General features: G+C 40.0%; 1 protein-coding gene across 6 annotated transcripts in view; it reads right to left on the bottom strand.

Moving 5' to 3' along the window:
• Positions 1–8088, bottom strand: part of LOC131241259 (uncharacterized) — a 45357-nt gene extending 37269 nt beyond the window's left edge. The window contains exons 1-2 of one of the 6 annotated variants that reach the window (XM_058240017.1): positions 7210–8088; positions 7014–7100 (exon numbers count right to left, since the gene is read on the bottom strand). In XM_058240017.1, the coding sequence (XP_058096000.1) occupies positions 7014–7100; positions 7210–7647 (525 nt within the window). In that variant the 5' untranslated portion in view covers positions 7648–8088. Of the gene's footprint in view, positions 1–7013; positions 7101–7205 lie in introns of all 6 variants that reach the window. The other 5 variants (XM_058240015.1, XM_058240018.1, XM_058240014.1 and 2 more) reach the window with 5 other exon arrangements.
• Between the last annotated feature and the right edge of the window lie 11498 nt (positions 8089–19586).

The raw sequence follows: 19586 nt of genomic DNA, 5'->3' as shown, positions 1-19586 counted from the left end.
GCTATTCAATCTGGTCCATCAAAACAGTCAGTATCGAAACGCGGTAGTCGTCACAACATTTAATTTAGGCGAAGTGAGTCTAAGCGCGATCACAAATACTTTCAATCTTAACGACATAGATCACGAACTAGGAAATGTGGTATAAGGATTACACACTTTAGTGTGATAATATGTGCCTATCCTTAAGAGGTCCTAAAGCTTTTTTCATGTCTCCAATGAGACACGATGTAGTTCCACTTATTCAAAATTTGCGCATATATATAAATAAGCGAAATAAATCTTTATATCAAAATCATTCAAACAAACTGTATAAAATGAGATCTCTAAGTGTCTGTGAAAATCAAAGTACGCTCAACTCCCACTAACTGAAAACATCTGTGGGATCAATGACTCACATGGATGTTACATGCTCCTGAAATGGCATGATAGGGAGCCCTTTAGTGAGCGGATCTGCAATCATCTGCTTAGTGCCGATGAATTCCACGGACACTTGATGATTCTGAACCCTTTCCTTTACAACAAGATACTTAATGTCGATATGCCTCGACCTTGACGAATGCTTGTTGTTACTAGAGAAGGAAATAGCGGCCGAATTATCGCAAAATATTCTCAACGGTTTCGGGATATGCTCCAGTACCCGCAAACCTGAGAAGAAACTCTGTAACCATAGTGCCTGATTAGATGCCTCATGGCAAGCAATAAATTCAGCTTCCATAGTGGATGAGGCTGTGGTAGATTGTTTCACGCTTTTCCACGACACAGCTCCTCCCACCATCATGAAGATGTATCCTGAAGTAGACTTCTTGGTATCGACGCAGCCTGCGAAGTCTGCATCTGAATATCCGATCAACTCCAACTGATCAGACCTTCTGTATGTGAGTCCGAAGTCTTTAGTTCTCTGAAGATACCGTAATACTTTCTTTGCAGCTATCCAATGTTGCAATCCTGGATTAGATAGATATCTTCCCAACATTCCAGTGACAAAGGCAATGTCTGGTCGCGTACCGACTTGAGCATACATGATGCTCCCTACTACCGATGCGCACGGAAATTCTTTCATTCAATTCTTTTCTAAATCATTCTTTGGACACCGAAATAAACCAAATTTGTCGCCCTTCACAATGGGGGACTTTCCAAGCACAATTTTGCATGCCATACCTTTCGAGTACCCTAGCAATATAGGTCCTCTGTGACAAGTTGAGCAGTCCAAGTGTTCTATCACGGCGAATCTCAATGCCGATGACGTAAGAAGCTTCACCAAGGTCTTTCATTTCAAACTTTTGAGATAAAAATTTCTTGGTGTCGCTCAACATCCTGGTATCATTGCTAGCTAACTAGAATGTCATCAACATATAAAATCATCATAACGAACTTACTCCCACTGGTTTTAATGTAGATGCATTCATCTGCAGTGTTTTCTACAAAGCCATATGAAGAAATTACTTCATGAAACTTAAGGTACAACTGTCGCAATGCCTTTCAACCCATAAATGAATTTCTGTAGTTTGCAAACCAAATGTTCTGAGCCATTAGCTATAAAACCTTGGGACTACAACATGTACACATTCTCATTCAGATCCCCATTGAGAAAAGCAGTCTTTACATCCATCTGATGTAACTCTAAATCCATATGAGTTACTAGAGCCATTATAATTTTGAATGAGTCTTTCTTAGATACTGGTGAGAAAGGCTCCTTAAAGTTAATGCCCTTACGTTGGTTAAAACCCTTGGCAATAAGTCTGGCTTTATATCTTTCGACATTACCTTGGAGTCCCTTTTGGTTTTAAATATCCATTTACAACCAATCGGCCTTATTCCAGTGGGTAACTCTACAAGATCCCATACTTTATTGTCTCACATGGATTTCAACTCATCTTTTATGGCATCAAACCAACGAGAAAGATCAACACTTTATTTGACTTGTGTAAAGGATTCAGGATCCTTTTCCACCCCTATGTCAAAGTCGTGTTCCTGTAAGTATACGATGTAATCGTCTCGATTTACAGGCCTTCTCTCTCTTTCAGATCTTCTTAATGGTTCAGCTTGTTGGGTCTGATCTTGATTTTCCTCATCAGTGGTTTGTATATGAGGTTCTACGTGGTGCTCTGCAGTGACTGCAGAATCGACCGCATCATTAATGTCCACGTGTTCTAGATTGACTATGACAGGAGTCACAGTCCTTTGTTCCTCAAATACAAAATTTCTTATGTTCGTGCTCCCACTGTTTTCAGTGTCCTCAATGAATCTGGCATTCCCAGTCTCAACAATCCTGATGGAGTGGGAAGGACAGTAGAATCGATAGCCTTTTGATCTTTCTGGGTATCCAATGAAGAAACAACTTAACAACTTACGGTTCTAGGATCAAGCTTCTTTTCATGCGGGTTATAAATTTTGGCCTCAGCAGGACAACCTCAAACATGTAGATATTGGAGACTTGGTTTTCTTCCATTCCACAACTCAAAAAGAGTTTTGCTTACTGCTTTGCTAGGAACCTTGTTTAGTATATGAACTACGGTTTTGATTGCATCACCCCACATAGATTCTAGCAATGTCGAATTACTGACCATACTTCGTACCATATCCATAAAGGTGCGATTGCGTCTCTCAGCCACATGATTCTGCTCTGGAGTACCAGGCATAGTGTCTGAGCAACAATGCCACAATCCTGTAGGTATTTAGCGAATGGCCCTGGATTGCGACTGATTCGTCATATCTGTCATAGTATTCACTACCACTGCACCGACAACTTTAATTCTCTTATCGAGTTGATTTTCAACTTCGACCTTATAAATTTTAAAAGCATCCAGGGCATCTAATTTCTCACTGATAAGGTATAGGTACCCGAAGCGAGAGTAGTCATCTATAAAGGTAATAAAATATTTGTGGCCACTCCATGAGGCTGTAGGGAATGGTCCACAGATATCTGTATATATAACCTCTAATTGATCTACACTCATGGTTGCAATTTTCCTTCTCGTTTTAATCTGTTTCCCTTTTATGCAATCAATGCATACTTTATAGTCAAAGAAGTCTAAAGAATGCAAAATTCCTTCTCGCACAAGCCTGTCTAATCTCTCCCGAGATATATGGCATAACCGGCTATGCCACAACATGGAGGAATTCTCATAGTCTAGTCTTCGCTTGGATCCCACTACATTTCCATACAATGAATTAATATTATAGATGTGAGAGATAATCAAGTCTAACTGGTATAAGTTGTTTACTATAGAGCCAGTTCCAACTTTAATTGAATTAAAGTAAATGCTAAAATTTTTATTTTCAAAGTGGAATGAATATCCCAACTTATCCAAACAAGAAATTGAAACTAAATTGCGCTTTATAGACGGCACACAGAATGTATCTACTAAATTCAAAAAATGACCAGATTCTAACTTAAGCCTATAGACTCCAATTGCCTCCACGTTTACCTTGACACCATTACCTATGTATACTGAGTGCTCTGCATCAGTTGGTGGCCTGGCCTGTAGTAATCCTGCATAGAAGTGCATATGTGAATAGTAGTTCCTGAATCCATCCACTAGGAATCCACCGACACATCGGTTAGATTGATTTCAAAATAGACAAGAACAGAATGATTACCTTTCCTTATGAGCCAATCCTTAAAACCTTCGCAGTCTTTCTTTAGATGACCCGTCTTTTTACAAAAGTAGCATGACTTGCCTTTTACCCGTTTGCGTTTAGATCCATTTCCAGATTGATTCTCATGGTTTTCAGATGGAGGACCAGAGAATCCATTATTAGAACCTTGTTTCCTCTTCTTTCTACCTTTATTCCCTTGCCCATGCTCTTGTCCTGAAGTCACCATATTAACATTTTGAACCTTTATCATCTGTCTGATCCTGTCTTCTTCTTGGACGCACTGAGTGATGAGTTCATCCAATGTCCACATGTCCTTCAGAGTGTTATAGTTTACCAGGAACGTGCCGAATTGAGGAGGTAGGTTGTTCATGATCAAATGAACCAGTTGATCATCAGTGAGTACAAGCCCTAGAGCACGGATCTTAGAAACAACTTCGATCTGCTCTACAATGTATTCACGGATGTTGCCTTTTCCATCATAGGACGAGTGAGTCAATTTATTTAGAAGAATGCTCACTTTAGATTTATCAGATTTCTTAAAATATTTTTCCATTTTAGTTAGGAAAACTTTAGCCTTATCTGTTTCAGGCATGGCACCCTTCATCGATTCAGAAATTGAATATTTAATGACTTTCAGGCATGTATCATTTGATCTAAACCATGCAACCCATCTATTATATTCAGCTTCAGTGGCATTATCAGATGGCTTTGGCGGTTCTGGTGTTATCAGGGCAAGATCTAATTGAAGACAGCCCAGTACAACTTCAATGGCGTTCTTCCATTGAGTATAATTAGACCCATTTAAGGCAGGGACTTGATGCGTATTAGTTGGAATTGAGACTGAAATATAAGAGATACACATATACTCACATTAGTTCATAGTTTCACAAAGGTAATGTTGTGAATGTAAACAAATATCAGGCAAAGTTAATCAATTCAGTTGCTAAGGGAGGCATCAACTGAATCATCCAGGATGAAAATGGGCCCAACCATCACATCCTAGTGAGAATCTGTTACATCATCATCATTCCTCCTATGGGAGGAAATAATAACATGTTAGTGATCCTCCTGAACATGAAGCTAAGTGATGTCAGTGATGTAAATCTGAGACACTCAACACCTGTGGGTGAGATGAGTCTTTCAGTTTTACATTACCAGCACCATTTACTTCACCCGTTCATGCGTTTGCCAAACGGTAATCATCTGTGTTTTCGTTACTGCATGCATGAAGACGTGAACGCAACTGTATGCAATCATTCTAATCCAATGTTACAAGTATGTACTTGTAAAGTTTTCATCGATTGAGGTCACTATGGTGGCTAACACAACCGAATCCAACACTACAAAGACAGACTCAAGATTGCGATCATAATCCTGCCTCTCCATGAATTATATCTTAATAGTCTGATGCGGTCCATAAGTTAGTTGATTTTGACCTTTTGAAAATCCTTAAAGTGAAATAGGTTTCACATCTTATATTCCAACGGTCCATATCAATACTTAAAGATGGGTGATGGGCCAACTATAGGGCCGAATCAAAGCTATTATTTGATCTGTACTAGTTCAAATGAGCGAAACTAAATCATGCTACTGTCATTCAAATGATAGATGGACTATATATCTTGATGGGCAGATTCATGTATGGTTGTTTATTAGTTGAACAGATCAACTCAAAGTCTAATTATAGATGGAAAAAAGACAGCCCATATCAAAATAGACAGCTCATAACTCCTTGAATGTAACAGGCTAAATGCTCTTGATTGAACATGTAGATGGTTCATACCAAAATAAAATTTAATGTTGCTGTGGGAACCAGATACTAGGATTGATGGGCCTAGAACGATATTAGGGCCCATCAATCAACAGCCCGTAACCTGAAAACTCCAGTCCGGGTCCTATATTGCAGGCCCGTCTTTTATAATCTCAACAGCGCCCTAGCTCTTCTCGAGAGAGAGAGAGAGAGAGAGAGAGAGAGAGAGAGAGAGAGAGAGAGAGAGAGGAAGAACGAGAGAGACGATCGGCAAGTCCGTCCGACGCGACAAGGAGAGATCAAGCTCCTCTCCTTTTTCAGGATTTCTTGCAGTCACAGCAACATGGCACTGTAAACGGTGTCGGAAACGGCGGTGGCCGCGGCTGCCATTGGTGGACATGAAAGCTCGAGACGCTGGTAATGGCTTCGGAAAGAGGGAGAAAGATGGTGGTGAGCCATCACCTTCGTCTAGCCGTGACGCCGTTCGTCAATGGCCGCCGATCCATCAGGTCAGGGTAAGAGCTGAGGTCTGATGGGCTAAAATCCCTAATATATTCTGAATCTGGGATTATGGAATTGAAATCCCTAATTTCTGATGCGGGAATCGGAAATCCCGGATTTAGGATTTTCAAAATTCCTAATATGGGTTTCTGTAATTAGGGTTTCAAATCGAAATTCCTTAATCTGAAACTCTGAATTTAGGGTTTCGAATCCAAATCCCTAATCTGAACATCTGTATTTAGGGTTTCGAATCCAAATCCCTAATCTTCTGATTTGGGGATTGAAAATCGAAATCCCTAATCTACTTTTGATTTTGGGGTATTCGAATATGAAAACCCTAATTTTCTTAATTTGGGGATTCAAATCTGAAATCCCTAATTAAATTCAAAATTCGAAATTCCAATTTGCCTAATTTGGGAATTCGAAAAAACCTGATTATGAATTCAAATATTTAATGGATGAATCTGATCATCCATGCCTTTGCACAGTGGCTCTGATACCAACTGTGGGACTTAATCTAAATGCGGAATAGGCCCACGGATCTGTCTGTGCATGGGACATGGCGATCAGGGGTTCAGATAGCTTACCTAGCTGAGACGCCGCCATGGAAGCCGGATAAGAACACCAGAATACCAGAATTCCTTTAGAGCTTAGGATCTTCCTCTCCTTCACACCCTTTCTGCAAATCAGTAGATGGGACTCGAATTTTGCTGTGGTGTAGGATTGGGGACCCAGCTCTCTTTTATAGAGTCTGTGGAGAGGGAGTTTGAAACCCATCACAACTCTCTCTCCCATGCTCCACGTTGTAGCATCCTAGTTCAACTCAAACTGCTGTCTGCGTAAGACAGCTATAGCATTCCAGCCCTAGTACGCAGAGCTGCGCAGATAGACTGCGCAGCGCATCACCTGAAGTGGGGCCCACTGGTCTACTCAATCATCCAGTCCAACTGTATAACAATCCAGACCGTTGATCAGTTAGCAATGGTTAAGTTCCACAATCATTCAAACAGGCAGTGCTAAAATTCCTAGAACAAGCAACGTCGTAAAAAGGCTCTGAAGTTCTGATATCAATTCTACAGAACATTCCGAAGTTCAGCAAAGTAATGTTCCTAAACAAATACAAGTGCATGCGTGTGTCAATCGAATGCCATGTCACAAGTACCTGAATTGAGTACCCAATCTCCTGCAACGGAACTGCAATGCTGGTCATCAGCAACTGTGCAGCATCAATTGACAGATCGGCGACCACCTAGAAAGAAAATTCCAAGAAAAATCCAAAAACAAGCAAAGGATCAAAATTACCACACAATGGAAAGAAATACCCGCAAAGACATAAACAGCCCAAAGGGATTACCGACCAATGCAAGCTGTGGTTTCCTGACCGCTGCACGAACCCCCAGCCTGCCACTAGAACGCATGGACGAATTCGCATCTCTTCGGAACTTCTCCAGAAGCTTCGACGGCTCAAACCGGATGCCTTCGCCGAAATCCAGCCCATCCATCCCCTTGAAAAATACCAAATCCCGGGAAACCAGGCCCAGTTCTCGAACCGAGCCGCCCGATTTCTCCATGACGGAGCCCGGGAGGAATGCCTGGAAGAGGACGACGACGAAAAAGAAGATGGCAACAGTGCAAATCCATTGAAGGTAGTCTACTTTCTCGAAGAGGAGGAACCGCGCGAATCTCGATCTGGGCCTGTGGAAGAACGAATGGTGACGATCGCCTCTTCCCGACGAAAGCGAAGAACGCAGCAATGGGGTTCTCTTCATGAAAACCCCCGTCTCCAAAGAGCCCATCTCGAAAAAAAAAAAAGGGAAAGCAACTCCCAAGGTTTACAGAAGAACCATCTGAGAGAGAGAGGGAGATTAAAGAAAATCAAAAAGAAGAAGAAGTGCTGGTCATTTTTTCTTCTGTTTCTCGTAAGAAGCCTTCTAAAAATCCATCCATGGATTTACAGACAAAATAGATAGAAGAAATCAAGGGCAGCTACATCTAGTCTTTTTTCTTTTCTTTTCTTCTTCTATTTTTATTTTTCTTGACTTGGGGTTTTTTGAAGAGATGGAGATTCTTGGAAGCTGCTGACAATAAAGAAGGCAAGATGGCTGTGAACCGAGTTAAAGAAGAGTAATGGAGCAGACTGATTTAATTTTAGTAGCGCCTTGCGTTGAGTTGGGAAGAGAGCTGCCATAAACTCTACTCGCGATCCTCTCTTCTACCCACTCGTGCCTACCTCTTGTGAGATCCAGACCGTTCATCGTGTCGAATCCGCCATGTAATTAACATGGCCAGAATCTATCTGATCCGATCATCATGTGGGCCACGACCGTATGAATAGTGGCATAGATCTGGATCTTTCTTATTGGCACGTGGGAGGAGTTGGATATGAAATGGTACTATCGCGAGTAAGCATTTACAGAGGCGGCAAGACCCATTGCTGACGTGGCAATGGGGTGTCTGGTTCGTCAACGGTTCATCTGCTTTGGATGGTTTGGTTCATGACGAGGAAACGATGTTCGCGGCCCCTGGATATTGGTTAGATTATCACATGTGTTAATAAACGAGCGGAAAACGCAGGAGGCGTGTCTCTTCCCTTCGGATAGGAAAAACGCTATCATTGCAAGAAAGGATATTTCCATTTGACTGTAATAACCCTGAACTGAATAGGATTTCCCACTGGAATCAGAAAGACTAGTGGAGCTTTTATCAGTTGTTTGAAGGGTGTTTCCGTCAACTAACAATGGCACCTCTTGTGCCAGGACAGCATCACTACATTGGACGCCTTTGTTCGAAGGAGAAATTAGTCACGGAGAAAATAACGGGTGCCTCGCGATTCCACTCCAAAATGTGTACCGCATTAATCTACCCCGTTCAAAGCTTCAATGGAAAATATCAGAGTACATCTAGCGCGGCTTATGATGGTGGGGACAGGGAGGTGAGAATCGTGAAGGGTGAGACACAGACCAATGTGGTGTTTCACTTTTGGAATCTTAACCGTCGATCTCCATGCAACTTAAAAACAAAGGTCAAGATGTTGCAGTGCATCCACGACTAAATCGGCGATTTAGAAACTCCACCGACACGTTTTGTCCTTGCGGAGACAGCGAAGGCAAAACCGAATTTTTTCTATATTCTTTTTATCTTTTTGGATGGCCGAAAGGGCAAAGTTCGCCTCGTGTAAACTTATAAGGGTAATTTCGTCATTGAAGAGACCGTCAGGGACTCAGAGCTGCTACTGGCAAGTGCCCATCGCGAATCTCACTCTCTCAACACGTGTTAACGTGTAACTTCATTCAACATGCAGGCCGTTCATCAGGTGTCCTCACCGCGTGTGGCCTAGCGTGGGAATCAAGCAAATAGGCTCATTAAGTAGGCCACACGCGAAAGTCGAGGACGGATAGTCTGTACACTGTTTTTTTTCCACCGAAACATTGATACTCTAGAATCGTGCGATGGTCCGATCGATTATACACACTGACTAAAAATTACTTACAAATTGCATACAGCTCACAACTAATTCAAGTGAAACCGTTAAAATTCTGGTATCTGGTTGAGATGTATCACGGACCAAAAAAATAATTTTATTTAATTATCTGACTTTCATATTGGTGGCCATTTATTGGACGGTTGAAAATGAAAACCATCCGGTGGTCCTACTTCAACAAAAAGTGTCCGGAATCAAAAGTTATTTAGTATTCTACGGATCTTATTTTTGGAAGTAACTGGGCGATAGTGAGTTCCATGATTCGTTAATATAAGAAATGTACAAAACCATTTAAAATAAAGTTTTTCATTCGCGTTCCTTCTCCGGAAAACCGTTTTTAATTTATTATATTTGTATTATCTTCGTTAACAATTTAGTCATAAATGGAAGAGAGAAAAGGAGTAACTGGTTTGTGTGGGCCCTGCTATGATGTTTATGTTGAATCCACCTTTCGTTAACAATTTAGTCATAAATGGAAGAGAGAACAGGAGTAAGTGGCTTGGGTGGGCCCTGCCATGATGTTTATGTTGAATCCACTGTGACAAATAGGTGTGCCATCTTATGTTAGGAGTAGAGCCTAAAAATCATCATCATCCATGATTTGGGTGGACCATGTGATTGTAAATAATATAAAGGTCAACCATCACCTTTTAAGTTATTTCTCTTTATGTGGCTTATCTGAATAATGGATGGGCCTTATGTTTGGGACCTATACTAAAATTTTAATATGACATCTAATGATTGGAGTGGATTTTATATTATTATTATAATGGATCCTATACAAATTAAGAGCAGACATCTCTAACAAACAAAACATTTTTTTTCTTTAAGTACGAGTGTAATTAGACATTAAATGATTAGAATGGATCTCACACAAGCATCATAATGAATGGTAAAAAACTAATGGCATGCATCCCTAAAATTTCATCTTAAGTTGCGGGACACTGCCACCCTTGATTTCTTTGGGCTCACCTATGTACGTTAAATCCACCCAGATCATTACATGCATGATCCTATGTTAGGCCCAAGGGCAAAAATAAGGTAACCTATGTGTTGAGGAATGCCGCACTCCATGGCAAATATCAAGGAACCAACACATGCAAAAATCACATGAGGTTTCCTAAAGAGAGAAAGTCAGCGAATCGTTTCAATATGGATAGGAGCGTACCAGCAAATCGTTTCAATATGGATAGGAGCATACAAATTGATTCTCCTTTAATTACATGTTCCCCAATTCTTTGTATAAATAGGGGGTTGTACAGAGATTGTAAAATATATCAATAACAATTCATTCTTTGCTCATTATTTCCTCTTTGATTTTTTTCTTTGTTCTAATTTCATCATGGTATCAAAGCGATATCGATCCTTGAGAGGAAAATTTTCTGTTTGAGGATAATTCTCCTCAGTTCTGTTCCTCTGTTTTTTAATACCACAAAATAGAGTCTAATTTGAGCCCAGATCTGTGCCACAGATCTGACCCGAGTCACGGGTCTAGATCACACCCAAATCATAATCTTTTCACTTCTCATGGCAACCAAGGTGGAAAAATATGATGATCCTAATCATCACTTATGCCTCCAACAATCAGATCACCCCGGATTGATTTTGGTTTCTCCACCGCTCACGGAGGACAATTATTCCACATGGAGCCATGCGATGATCTTGGCACTCCAAGCGAAGAACAAGATCTGCTTCATTGACGACGCGCTACCTTCACCATCTTCCGAATCCTCGGAATACTCATAATGGAGACAATGCAACATAATGGTAATCTTTTAACTTCTCAATTCCATTTCGAAAGAGATTTCTAATAGTGTGATCTATTGTGAAACCGCCCACGCCATATGGGATGACCTAAAAGATCGATACTCCCAAGTCAATGGCCCCCACTTATACAAGCTTAAACAAGATATTAATAATCTTGTCCAAGGATCTTTATCAATTAGTGCATACTTTGCCAAATTAAAGAGCTTGTGGGATGAGTTATATGCAGTTCAAGGAACGTCTACCTGCACTTGCAACGCACGCAAGGAGATTCTCACACAGCAAGAATTAGACCATATCCTGAAGTTTTTGATGGGGCTCAATAATTCCTACACTGCGATCCGTGGACAGATACTTCTGATTGATCTACTTCTCACTCTCAACCACACCTATGCCCTTGTGCTTCAAGAAGAACGCCATCGCAGCATTTTGTCTCCACCATCTGTTGAAGTTATTGCTCTGGCCGCCACTAACCATCAGCCACGAAATGAAGGACACCCCGGTACACACAGAAAGTCTCTCAAATGTACTCACTGTGGCAAAGAGGGCCATACTGTGGATCGATGCTACCGCATCCACGGCTTCCCCTCAGGACCTCGTAATTCAAAGCCCAATCAGGGTCCCAAGCATAGTGCCCATCAAGCTTCTTCCAATCCATCTACCAACAGCCTTCCTTTCACCCATGAACAGTGCCAACAATTTCTGGCCATTCTCAACAACTTTGTTCCCCCTCAATCCATGGCACACCAAGTGGGTAGTGTCGAATCTTCATTGTCAGGTAGTCCACTAATGATCTCTTATGGATTCTTGGCGGTGGCGCAACTGATCATATGGTTCGCTCACCCACTGCTCTAATCCAATCTTTCCCAGTACATGGTCGAAATGTTCAATTATCGGATGGTTCTCATGCCACCGTTACTCATATTGGATCAGTTCACTTCTCTTCCAATCTTATTTTAAACAATGTCCTTTGCGTCCTGACTTTTCATTTCAACTTAATCTATGTCCGTAAATTATACAAAACCCTCCATTGTCTCATTATTTTTTCTTCTGATTTTTGTTTTATTCAGGACCTACGCTTGATGAAGATGATTAGGGTGGGGACTGAGCAGGATGGCTTATACCAATACTAGGAATGCTTGTTGTCAAGCGGCTACATCCACATCCACTTCCCAACTTTGGCATCGTCGTTTGGGTTATCTATCAAATAAAAATCTGTCCTTTATTTCCAATAAATTTTCAAAATTTTGTAGTTCCAATTTGGAATCATGTTTAATTTGTCCATTGGCTAAACAGACTCGCGCACCTTTTCCATCTAGTTCCATTTCTTCTCTTAACCCTTTTGACCTATTGCATGTTGACATTTGGGGGAGCCATCGTGTCCCTTCCACTACTGGTGTACATTATTTTCTCACCATTGTTGATGATTATACCCGTTGTACCTGGGTTTACTTAATGCGCCATAAATCTGACACCCGCTCTTTCTTGCAATCCTTCATTCACCTTATTGAAAACCAATTCTCCACCACTATAAAAATCATCCGAAGTGATAAATGGTCCTGAATTTAACATGCCCTCATTCTATGCCCCAAAGGCATCTCGCATCAAACTAGTTGCGTCAACACTCCCCAACAAAATGGAGTAGTTGAACGTAAGCACTGTCACCTTCTCAATGTTGCCCGTGCATTAATTTTTCAAGCCCATATGCTTAAACACTTTTGGGGGAATGTCATTCTTACCGCAACTTATCTCATTAATCGGAACTCCCTCCCTTGTTTTAAGTGGTTTACCTCCTTATGAAATATTACATAATGTCAAACCTGCATGCAGTCACCTTTGAATTTTTGAATGCTTATACTTTGCTTCCATCACTCGCAAAACCATCTAAGTTCGATCCAAGAGCATCTCGATGCACTTTTCTTGGTTATCCATATGGTCAAAGGGGATACTGACTTTATAACCATGCCATACACAACATCTTTGTGTCTTGAGATATTTTCTTTCATGAAGATTTCTTCCCCTTTGCATCATCTACTCCCGAGCCCACGGAACCCGTCTTACCTTGTCCTAGTCCCTCTCTTGACAACATCACAGAAATTCCATCTTTGTCACCATATTCTCCCTCACCGTCTCCCTCTCCTCCATCCTCGTCCACTCCTTTACCCTCTCCTCCGCCACCCTGACGATCCAGTCGTCCTACTCAGCCACTGACATACTTGCAAGATTTTCACATGGAACAGGTTCTGCCGTCTCAACCCGCTCAATCATCTGACTCTGCGATGGTCCGTTCGTCAGGTAATCCTTATTCTCTCACTGATTTTTTATCCTATTCCCGCTTATCTCCTTCTCACCATGCTTTTACCACAGCCCCTCTCTCTTATCAAAGAACCACAGTCCTTTTTTCAGGCCATGACAGATCCCAACTAGCGTACTGCCATGCATGTTGAAATTGATGCACTCGAGTTCAACAACACCTGGCACCCTACTCCTCTTCCTCCTGGTAAGAAACTCATTGGCTGCAAATGGGTATACAAGATCAAATACAACCCTGATGGATCCATCGAATGGTACAAGGCTCGTCTAGTTGCCAAGGGCTACAACCAACAAGAAGGCATTGACTACACCGAGACATTTGCTCCGGTTGCTAAAATGACCACTGTTCGTACCATTTTGGCTCTTGCTTCCACTTACAACTGGCACCTCCATCAACTCGATGTCAACAATGCTTTTCTCTATGGAGATCTTGATGAAGAAGTCTATATGCAGCTTCCCCCGGGATTCGGACGAAAGGGGGTGACTAGAGTTTGCAAGCTCGCTAAGTCTCTATATGGTCTTAAACAAGCTTCGAGGTAATGGTATGCCAAACTTTCCTCCACTCTCATTGATGCGGGATACAAACAATCCAAGGCAGATTATTCACTCTTCGTCCAATCCCATGCGGGCAATTTTTAGTCTATGTGAATGACATTATTGTTGCAGGAAACAATTTGGAGCAGGTCAATGAGGTCAAGAAATTCCTAGGTGATCATTTCAAACTCAAAGATCTTGGAATCCTCAAATATTTTCTGGGGATCGAAGTGACTCGTTCAGCCGAAGGAATATTTCTATCTCAAAGGAAATATGCACTCGAGATATTATAAGATACAGGCTTCCTTGGAGCTAAGCCTGGAAACTTTCCCATGGATCAAAATCTTGCACTCAACAAGAGTGAGGGCGAACTTATCTCAGATCCTTCGTCATATAGGCGACTTGTTGGAAGACTAATTTATCTAGCCATCACAAGACCAGACTTAGCCTATTCAGTGCATGTACTAAGTCAATTTATGGACAAGCCATGAATACCACACTTGGATGCAGCACACAGGGTTTTACAGTACCTTAAGAAAACTCCAAATCAAGGAATTTTCCTATCTGCTTCTAATGAAATTCAGCTCCATGCATATTGTGATGTAGATTGGGCACGCTGCAGGGACACTAGACGATCGGTCACCGGGTATTGCATCATACTTGGAAAATCACCAATTTCCTGGAAGACTAAGAAACAAACAACAGTTTCACGCTCCTCAGCGGAAGCGAAATATAGGTCTATGGCCTCTACATGTTGTGAGGTTACTTGGCTAAAATATTTACTCTCAGACCTTGAAGTAATACATTCTCAACCAGTCAGATTATACTGTGACAACAAGGCCGCTATACACATAGCTTCAAATCTAGTGTTCCATGAACGAACCAAGCATATCGAGATAGACTGTCATGTGGTTCGAGAAAAACTCCAGAGTGGCATCATTCAAACAGTCTACATGCATACAAGCCGGCAACCTGCTCATCTTTTTACCAAAGTTCTTGGATTCGCACAGTTTAATCACTTACTCAGCAAGTTGGGTGTCATAAATATCCACACCAACTTGAGGGGGAGTGTTAAGAAATATCGCACTCCACAATAAAAATCAAGGAACCAACACACACAGAAATCATGTGAGGTTTTCTAAAGAGAGAAAGCCAACAAATCGTTTCAATATGGATAGGAGCGTACCAGCAAATTGTTTCAATATGGATAGGAGCTTACAAATTGATTCTCCTTTAACTATATGTTCCCCAATTCTTTGCATAAATAAGGGGTTGTACAGAGATTGTAAAATTTATCAATAACAATTCATTCTTTGCTCATTATTTCCTCTCCAATTTTTTTCTTTATTCTAATTTCATCAATTCAAGTGAGTCACACCAGGGTAAGCATTTAGAAGATCGAAAATCATCCACCCTTGATTTTCATAGGACCTACCGTGATAATTATATGAAGTACACTCCAATCATCGAATGCCACACTAAAATTTACACTTGACCCCCAACCATTAGGCCATCTATAATTCAGGTGGGCCACACTAAGGGCAATAGTTTAGTGGGTGAAGTTTACCATGTACACTATTTCTAATGTAGGACATGGCACGGATGCATTCTTGATATGGTCGGACAAAAAAAAAGAAGCCAAACAGAAGATGTAGTAGTTTATATATCCAAGCCCTATCTTGCATAGGGCATGACATAATTGGGCCCCATGCACATCCAGCTTAAAGAAAGCTAATCCAAATAGGGATAAATTAGTATTTGAATTATAAATAGTTAACCAACTATAACTTTTTATCTGGATGTCATTACAAGATGTATGACCCATCCAGGGTTAACCGACCCACATAGTGGGATGCGTCCATCCATCTCATGAGAAAACTCGCGCTACTAGTTAAAAAATGGAATTTTATAGAAAAAATTACTATTTTTATTAATTTAGGTTTTTTCTTTCATATTTTCTTATTCTTAATGTTCTAAATTTTAATGTTTTTATAAATTACTCGTAATTATGTTAAGACTCCTTTAATAAGCTTATTGGACTAGCTATTTTTGGCAAATTAAGCTTTATACGAGTTTTACTATTTTAGATAACTTTTATTATGTTAGAATTTTGCTATTTTTTATAATTATGAACTAAGAGTTTATTTTTACTTTATTAGTAGTGTAATCGAGAAATATAAACATTAGACATTGCTCGATAAAAAATATTCAAGTTTTATTCTTATTTTTTTTCTTTTAGATTTAAAAAACTACCATGTGGATTTAAAGTTTTAATCACTTGAGGAAGATGACCTCTTCACTCTTTCACCCTCTTTCGTGTGTCAAATTTCAATCAGACGATCCACATGAATCATGAATGGTGTTATTTTTTGAGACCTAGGCCTAACATGGGGTGATGCACATGGAGGCTAGGTTGATTTCACATGAACATTATGGTGGAGCCCACCCCGAGCCACCACCCCTTTGATCCATGGAGCCCAACTTCTGTGACGAAGGCGTTGAGATGATAATTGCTTAAATTAGCTGAGGAAAACTTTTTGGTAAGGGCACAAAATGTAAACTCTATTCTATTGAGATACTCATATGATGTGAATAAAACAACTACTTTTGAGTAGGCTGTTTTCATTTTTTAACAGGCCCTTCAAATAATGCCCCTTCTTTCATTCGTAAAGGCACGACCCACAACCAACCAACCTATTTTTAGGTAATGGGACACTTGAAGGATAGCAAGATGAACAACTGTAATTACACGTACTCCTACATGAATATTTCATCATCAAGTGGTGCTTGCTTTGTGAATACTTGTTGATGGTAGGGGTGTAGAGTATGATTGTATGAATACATATACATGCACTCATTCACCACTACATGGGACTAAATCCAAACCGTGGAAATAGTAGACATGTTGTATATGGTCACAATTCTCAATTTTATATGGTGAGATATATGTAGGCCTGATATTTTTATGCTAATCATTTTCACGGTGAGGGGCACCTTGCCCACGGGTCAGATGTTTGTGGGGTGCCAGATTAGTAGGGACATTTCATATAAAGAATCACATTGAGGGCGTGCATATGGGGCCAACAAACCACTAACATCCAAATGATTAATTTTATAGTGGGACTGCCCATCCAGAACTCTTAGTAACCTACCTTATCTCATAGCCGTGGCAAGGTAGATATTGAATTAGGACCGTCCATCTAATTATCGCATAATGGATGACTCTTACTAAAAGATTATCCTAGCCTTCACTTTCACCCGCTTTTTCTTTCTTATAGCGTAACCTATTAACCTTTAAAAAAAAAACTTTTACTTTCACGTTCATTTTTAAGGTCCACGATTGGATGGTTAAGATTGTCGATTAACGATGTTTCTTGATTGTTTGAAGCGGCTGCCGCACAGAAGGTTCTGATTTATATCTTTCCGCCTAACCCATGTGTCTCTTTCCAGAATAATAATAAACGAGACACATAAAAAAGCCCATTCCTCAACATTTTTTGGAATAAATTTACCTCATAGTGGCATGTTTGTGTCCAAAAAGCATGCATGACATCAAGTCTGACCATAATTTGTGTCCCTTTATTTTCTTATTCGAGTAAAAAATCAATGCATTCCAAAACTCAGGTGAGTCACACCAAATAAAATCATGCACGCCTAACAAATATAAGATCAGGAATGGGTTATGCCTACCTTAATGCATGTGTTGTATATCCACGCCAAGAGGACCATAAAGTAAGGAATATATGACCACCGTTAAAAACTTATGAGGGGCCACAAAAGTTTTGAATCAGGTTGATGTTTGTGTTTATCTTTCATCCATGTTTATGTGACTTTGTTTTTTTTTTTTTTTTTTCCAACAGATCACAATGGGTACTCGAACCTATGACTTTTGTGTTGAAACTCTTGTGAGTTTACCACCGAGCCATGGGCAGAGACCCATGTTTGGGTGACTTTGTAAACAAGTTTGATGTCAATGTACATTACAATAGGCCATAGGAAGACTTCAATGGTGGGCGTTCAATGACTATTGTTTCCTCTATTATAGTCCACTTGAGATTTCCATTAACTTCATTTATGGGATCATGCTCTAAAATGAGCTAGAAAAACTGATAGGAACATATTGTTGGCTGCAAAAGCAACCTCATATCAAATCAAACAACCAGTAGAGAAAGAACAAATCCAAGTAAACACATATAACACAAAGATTTTACATGAAAAGTCTTTGAATGCTTCCATTACTGCCATATATCCAACTTTGGTTGTGGAAAGCGCAACTACAGACTGAAGCTTCGACACCCAACTGATAATTTTACTTACTAAAGCAAAGAAGTAACTGGAAGTCAACTTTCTATTGTCTACATTCTCTGCATAATCCGCATTCACATAGCCTTCAAGTTTCTCGTCATAATTTTTGAAAACTAAGACGTAATCCGCCATACCTCATATGTAATGAAGTAACCATTTCACTGCTTTCCAATATTACTTACTGGAGTTTGACATGTATCTACTCACAACACTCACTGCATGTGAAATATCTAGTTTAGTACAAACCATGATATACATAAAACTGTCAACCATACTTGAGTAGGGCACACAAAGCAAATACCACTTTTCTTTCTCTGTCGTATGACATAAACCTGAAAAAAGTCAAAATTGAGTAGCGTCCAATGTTCTAATTAGTTTTACCTTTTTCAAATCTGAACTTGACTAAGAACTTCCCAATATATTCCTCCTAAAACAACCATTACATGATCTTTTCTCTGTCTCTATATATATCAATACTGAGAATCTTCTTTACAGCACCTCGATCTTTCATCTCAAGTGTATTGGATAATTGAGACTTCAATATGTTGATTCCAAACATGCTATGACTAATGATAAGCATATCATCAACATACAACACCGAAATAATGAATTCTTTATGCCCGAGCGGGAGTTCGTTCTTGCATTTAAGGCTTCACTGATTTGAGAGTATAGTGGCAATTGAGGGGGCGCAAGGCATAGGAGGATAAAAAGTTTAAAAATAATGGTCATAGATGTCTTTGGTAAACAGAGGAGTATTGAATACTAACACCCTCTCTTTTTTAAAGTGTCATTATGAGTTAAAAGTAGTTATAACTTAGTGATTTAAAATAGACACAATGATCGAATTTACTTCTGATAAACCTCTAACTCAACATGAAACAATCAAATTTCTTGTACTACCGTCTATACAACTATTTCAGGCCGCACAACGACAACTTTTTCCTACAACCTAAATTCTCATTGAACCTTTTAGGTTACTTCATGTAAATATGCTCTTTTAGTTCACCATGTAAAGACGTAATCTTCACATCCAACTGTTCCAGTTCCTAATTATATTAAACAACCAAAGCTAATACAAATCTAATATATACTTTACCATTAGCACGAAAATTTCATCGAAGTCAACACCCTCCTTCTAAGCATAACCCTTGACTACTAATATATCCTTGTACCTATCCAATTTCTTATGGTAAATTTACCTGCAACTAATCATTTTCTGCCCAACGAGCATATCCACCAGTTGTCATGTTTCATTTTTATATAGAGAGTCGATCTCATCATGCATTATTGTCATTTGCTTCTCCGTATTTCAATCTTACAGAGCTTCTTAAAAAGTAG

This window comes from Magnolia sinica, chromosome 3 (assembly GCF_029962835.1).
Source record: "Magnolia sinica isolate HGM2019 chromosome 3, MsV1, whole genome shotgun sequence".
NCBI classification, from domain to species: domain Eukaryota; kingdom Viridiplantae; phylum Streptophyta; class Magnoliopsida; order Magnoliales; family Magnoliaceae; genus Magnolia; species Magnolia sinica.
This window is presented reverse-complemented; position numbering and strand designations above follow the sequence as displayed.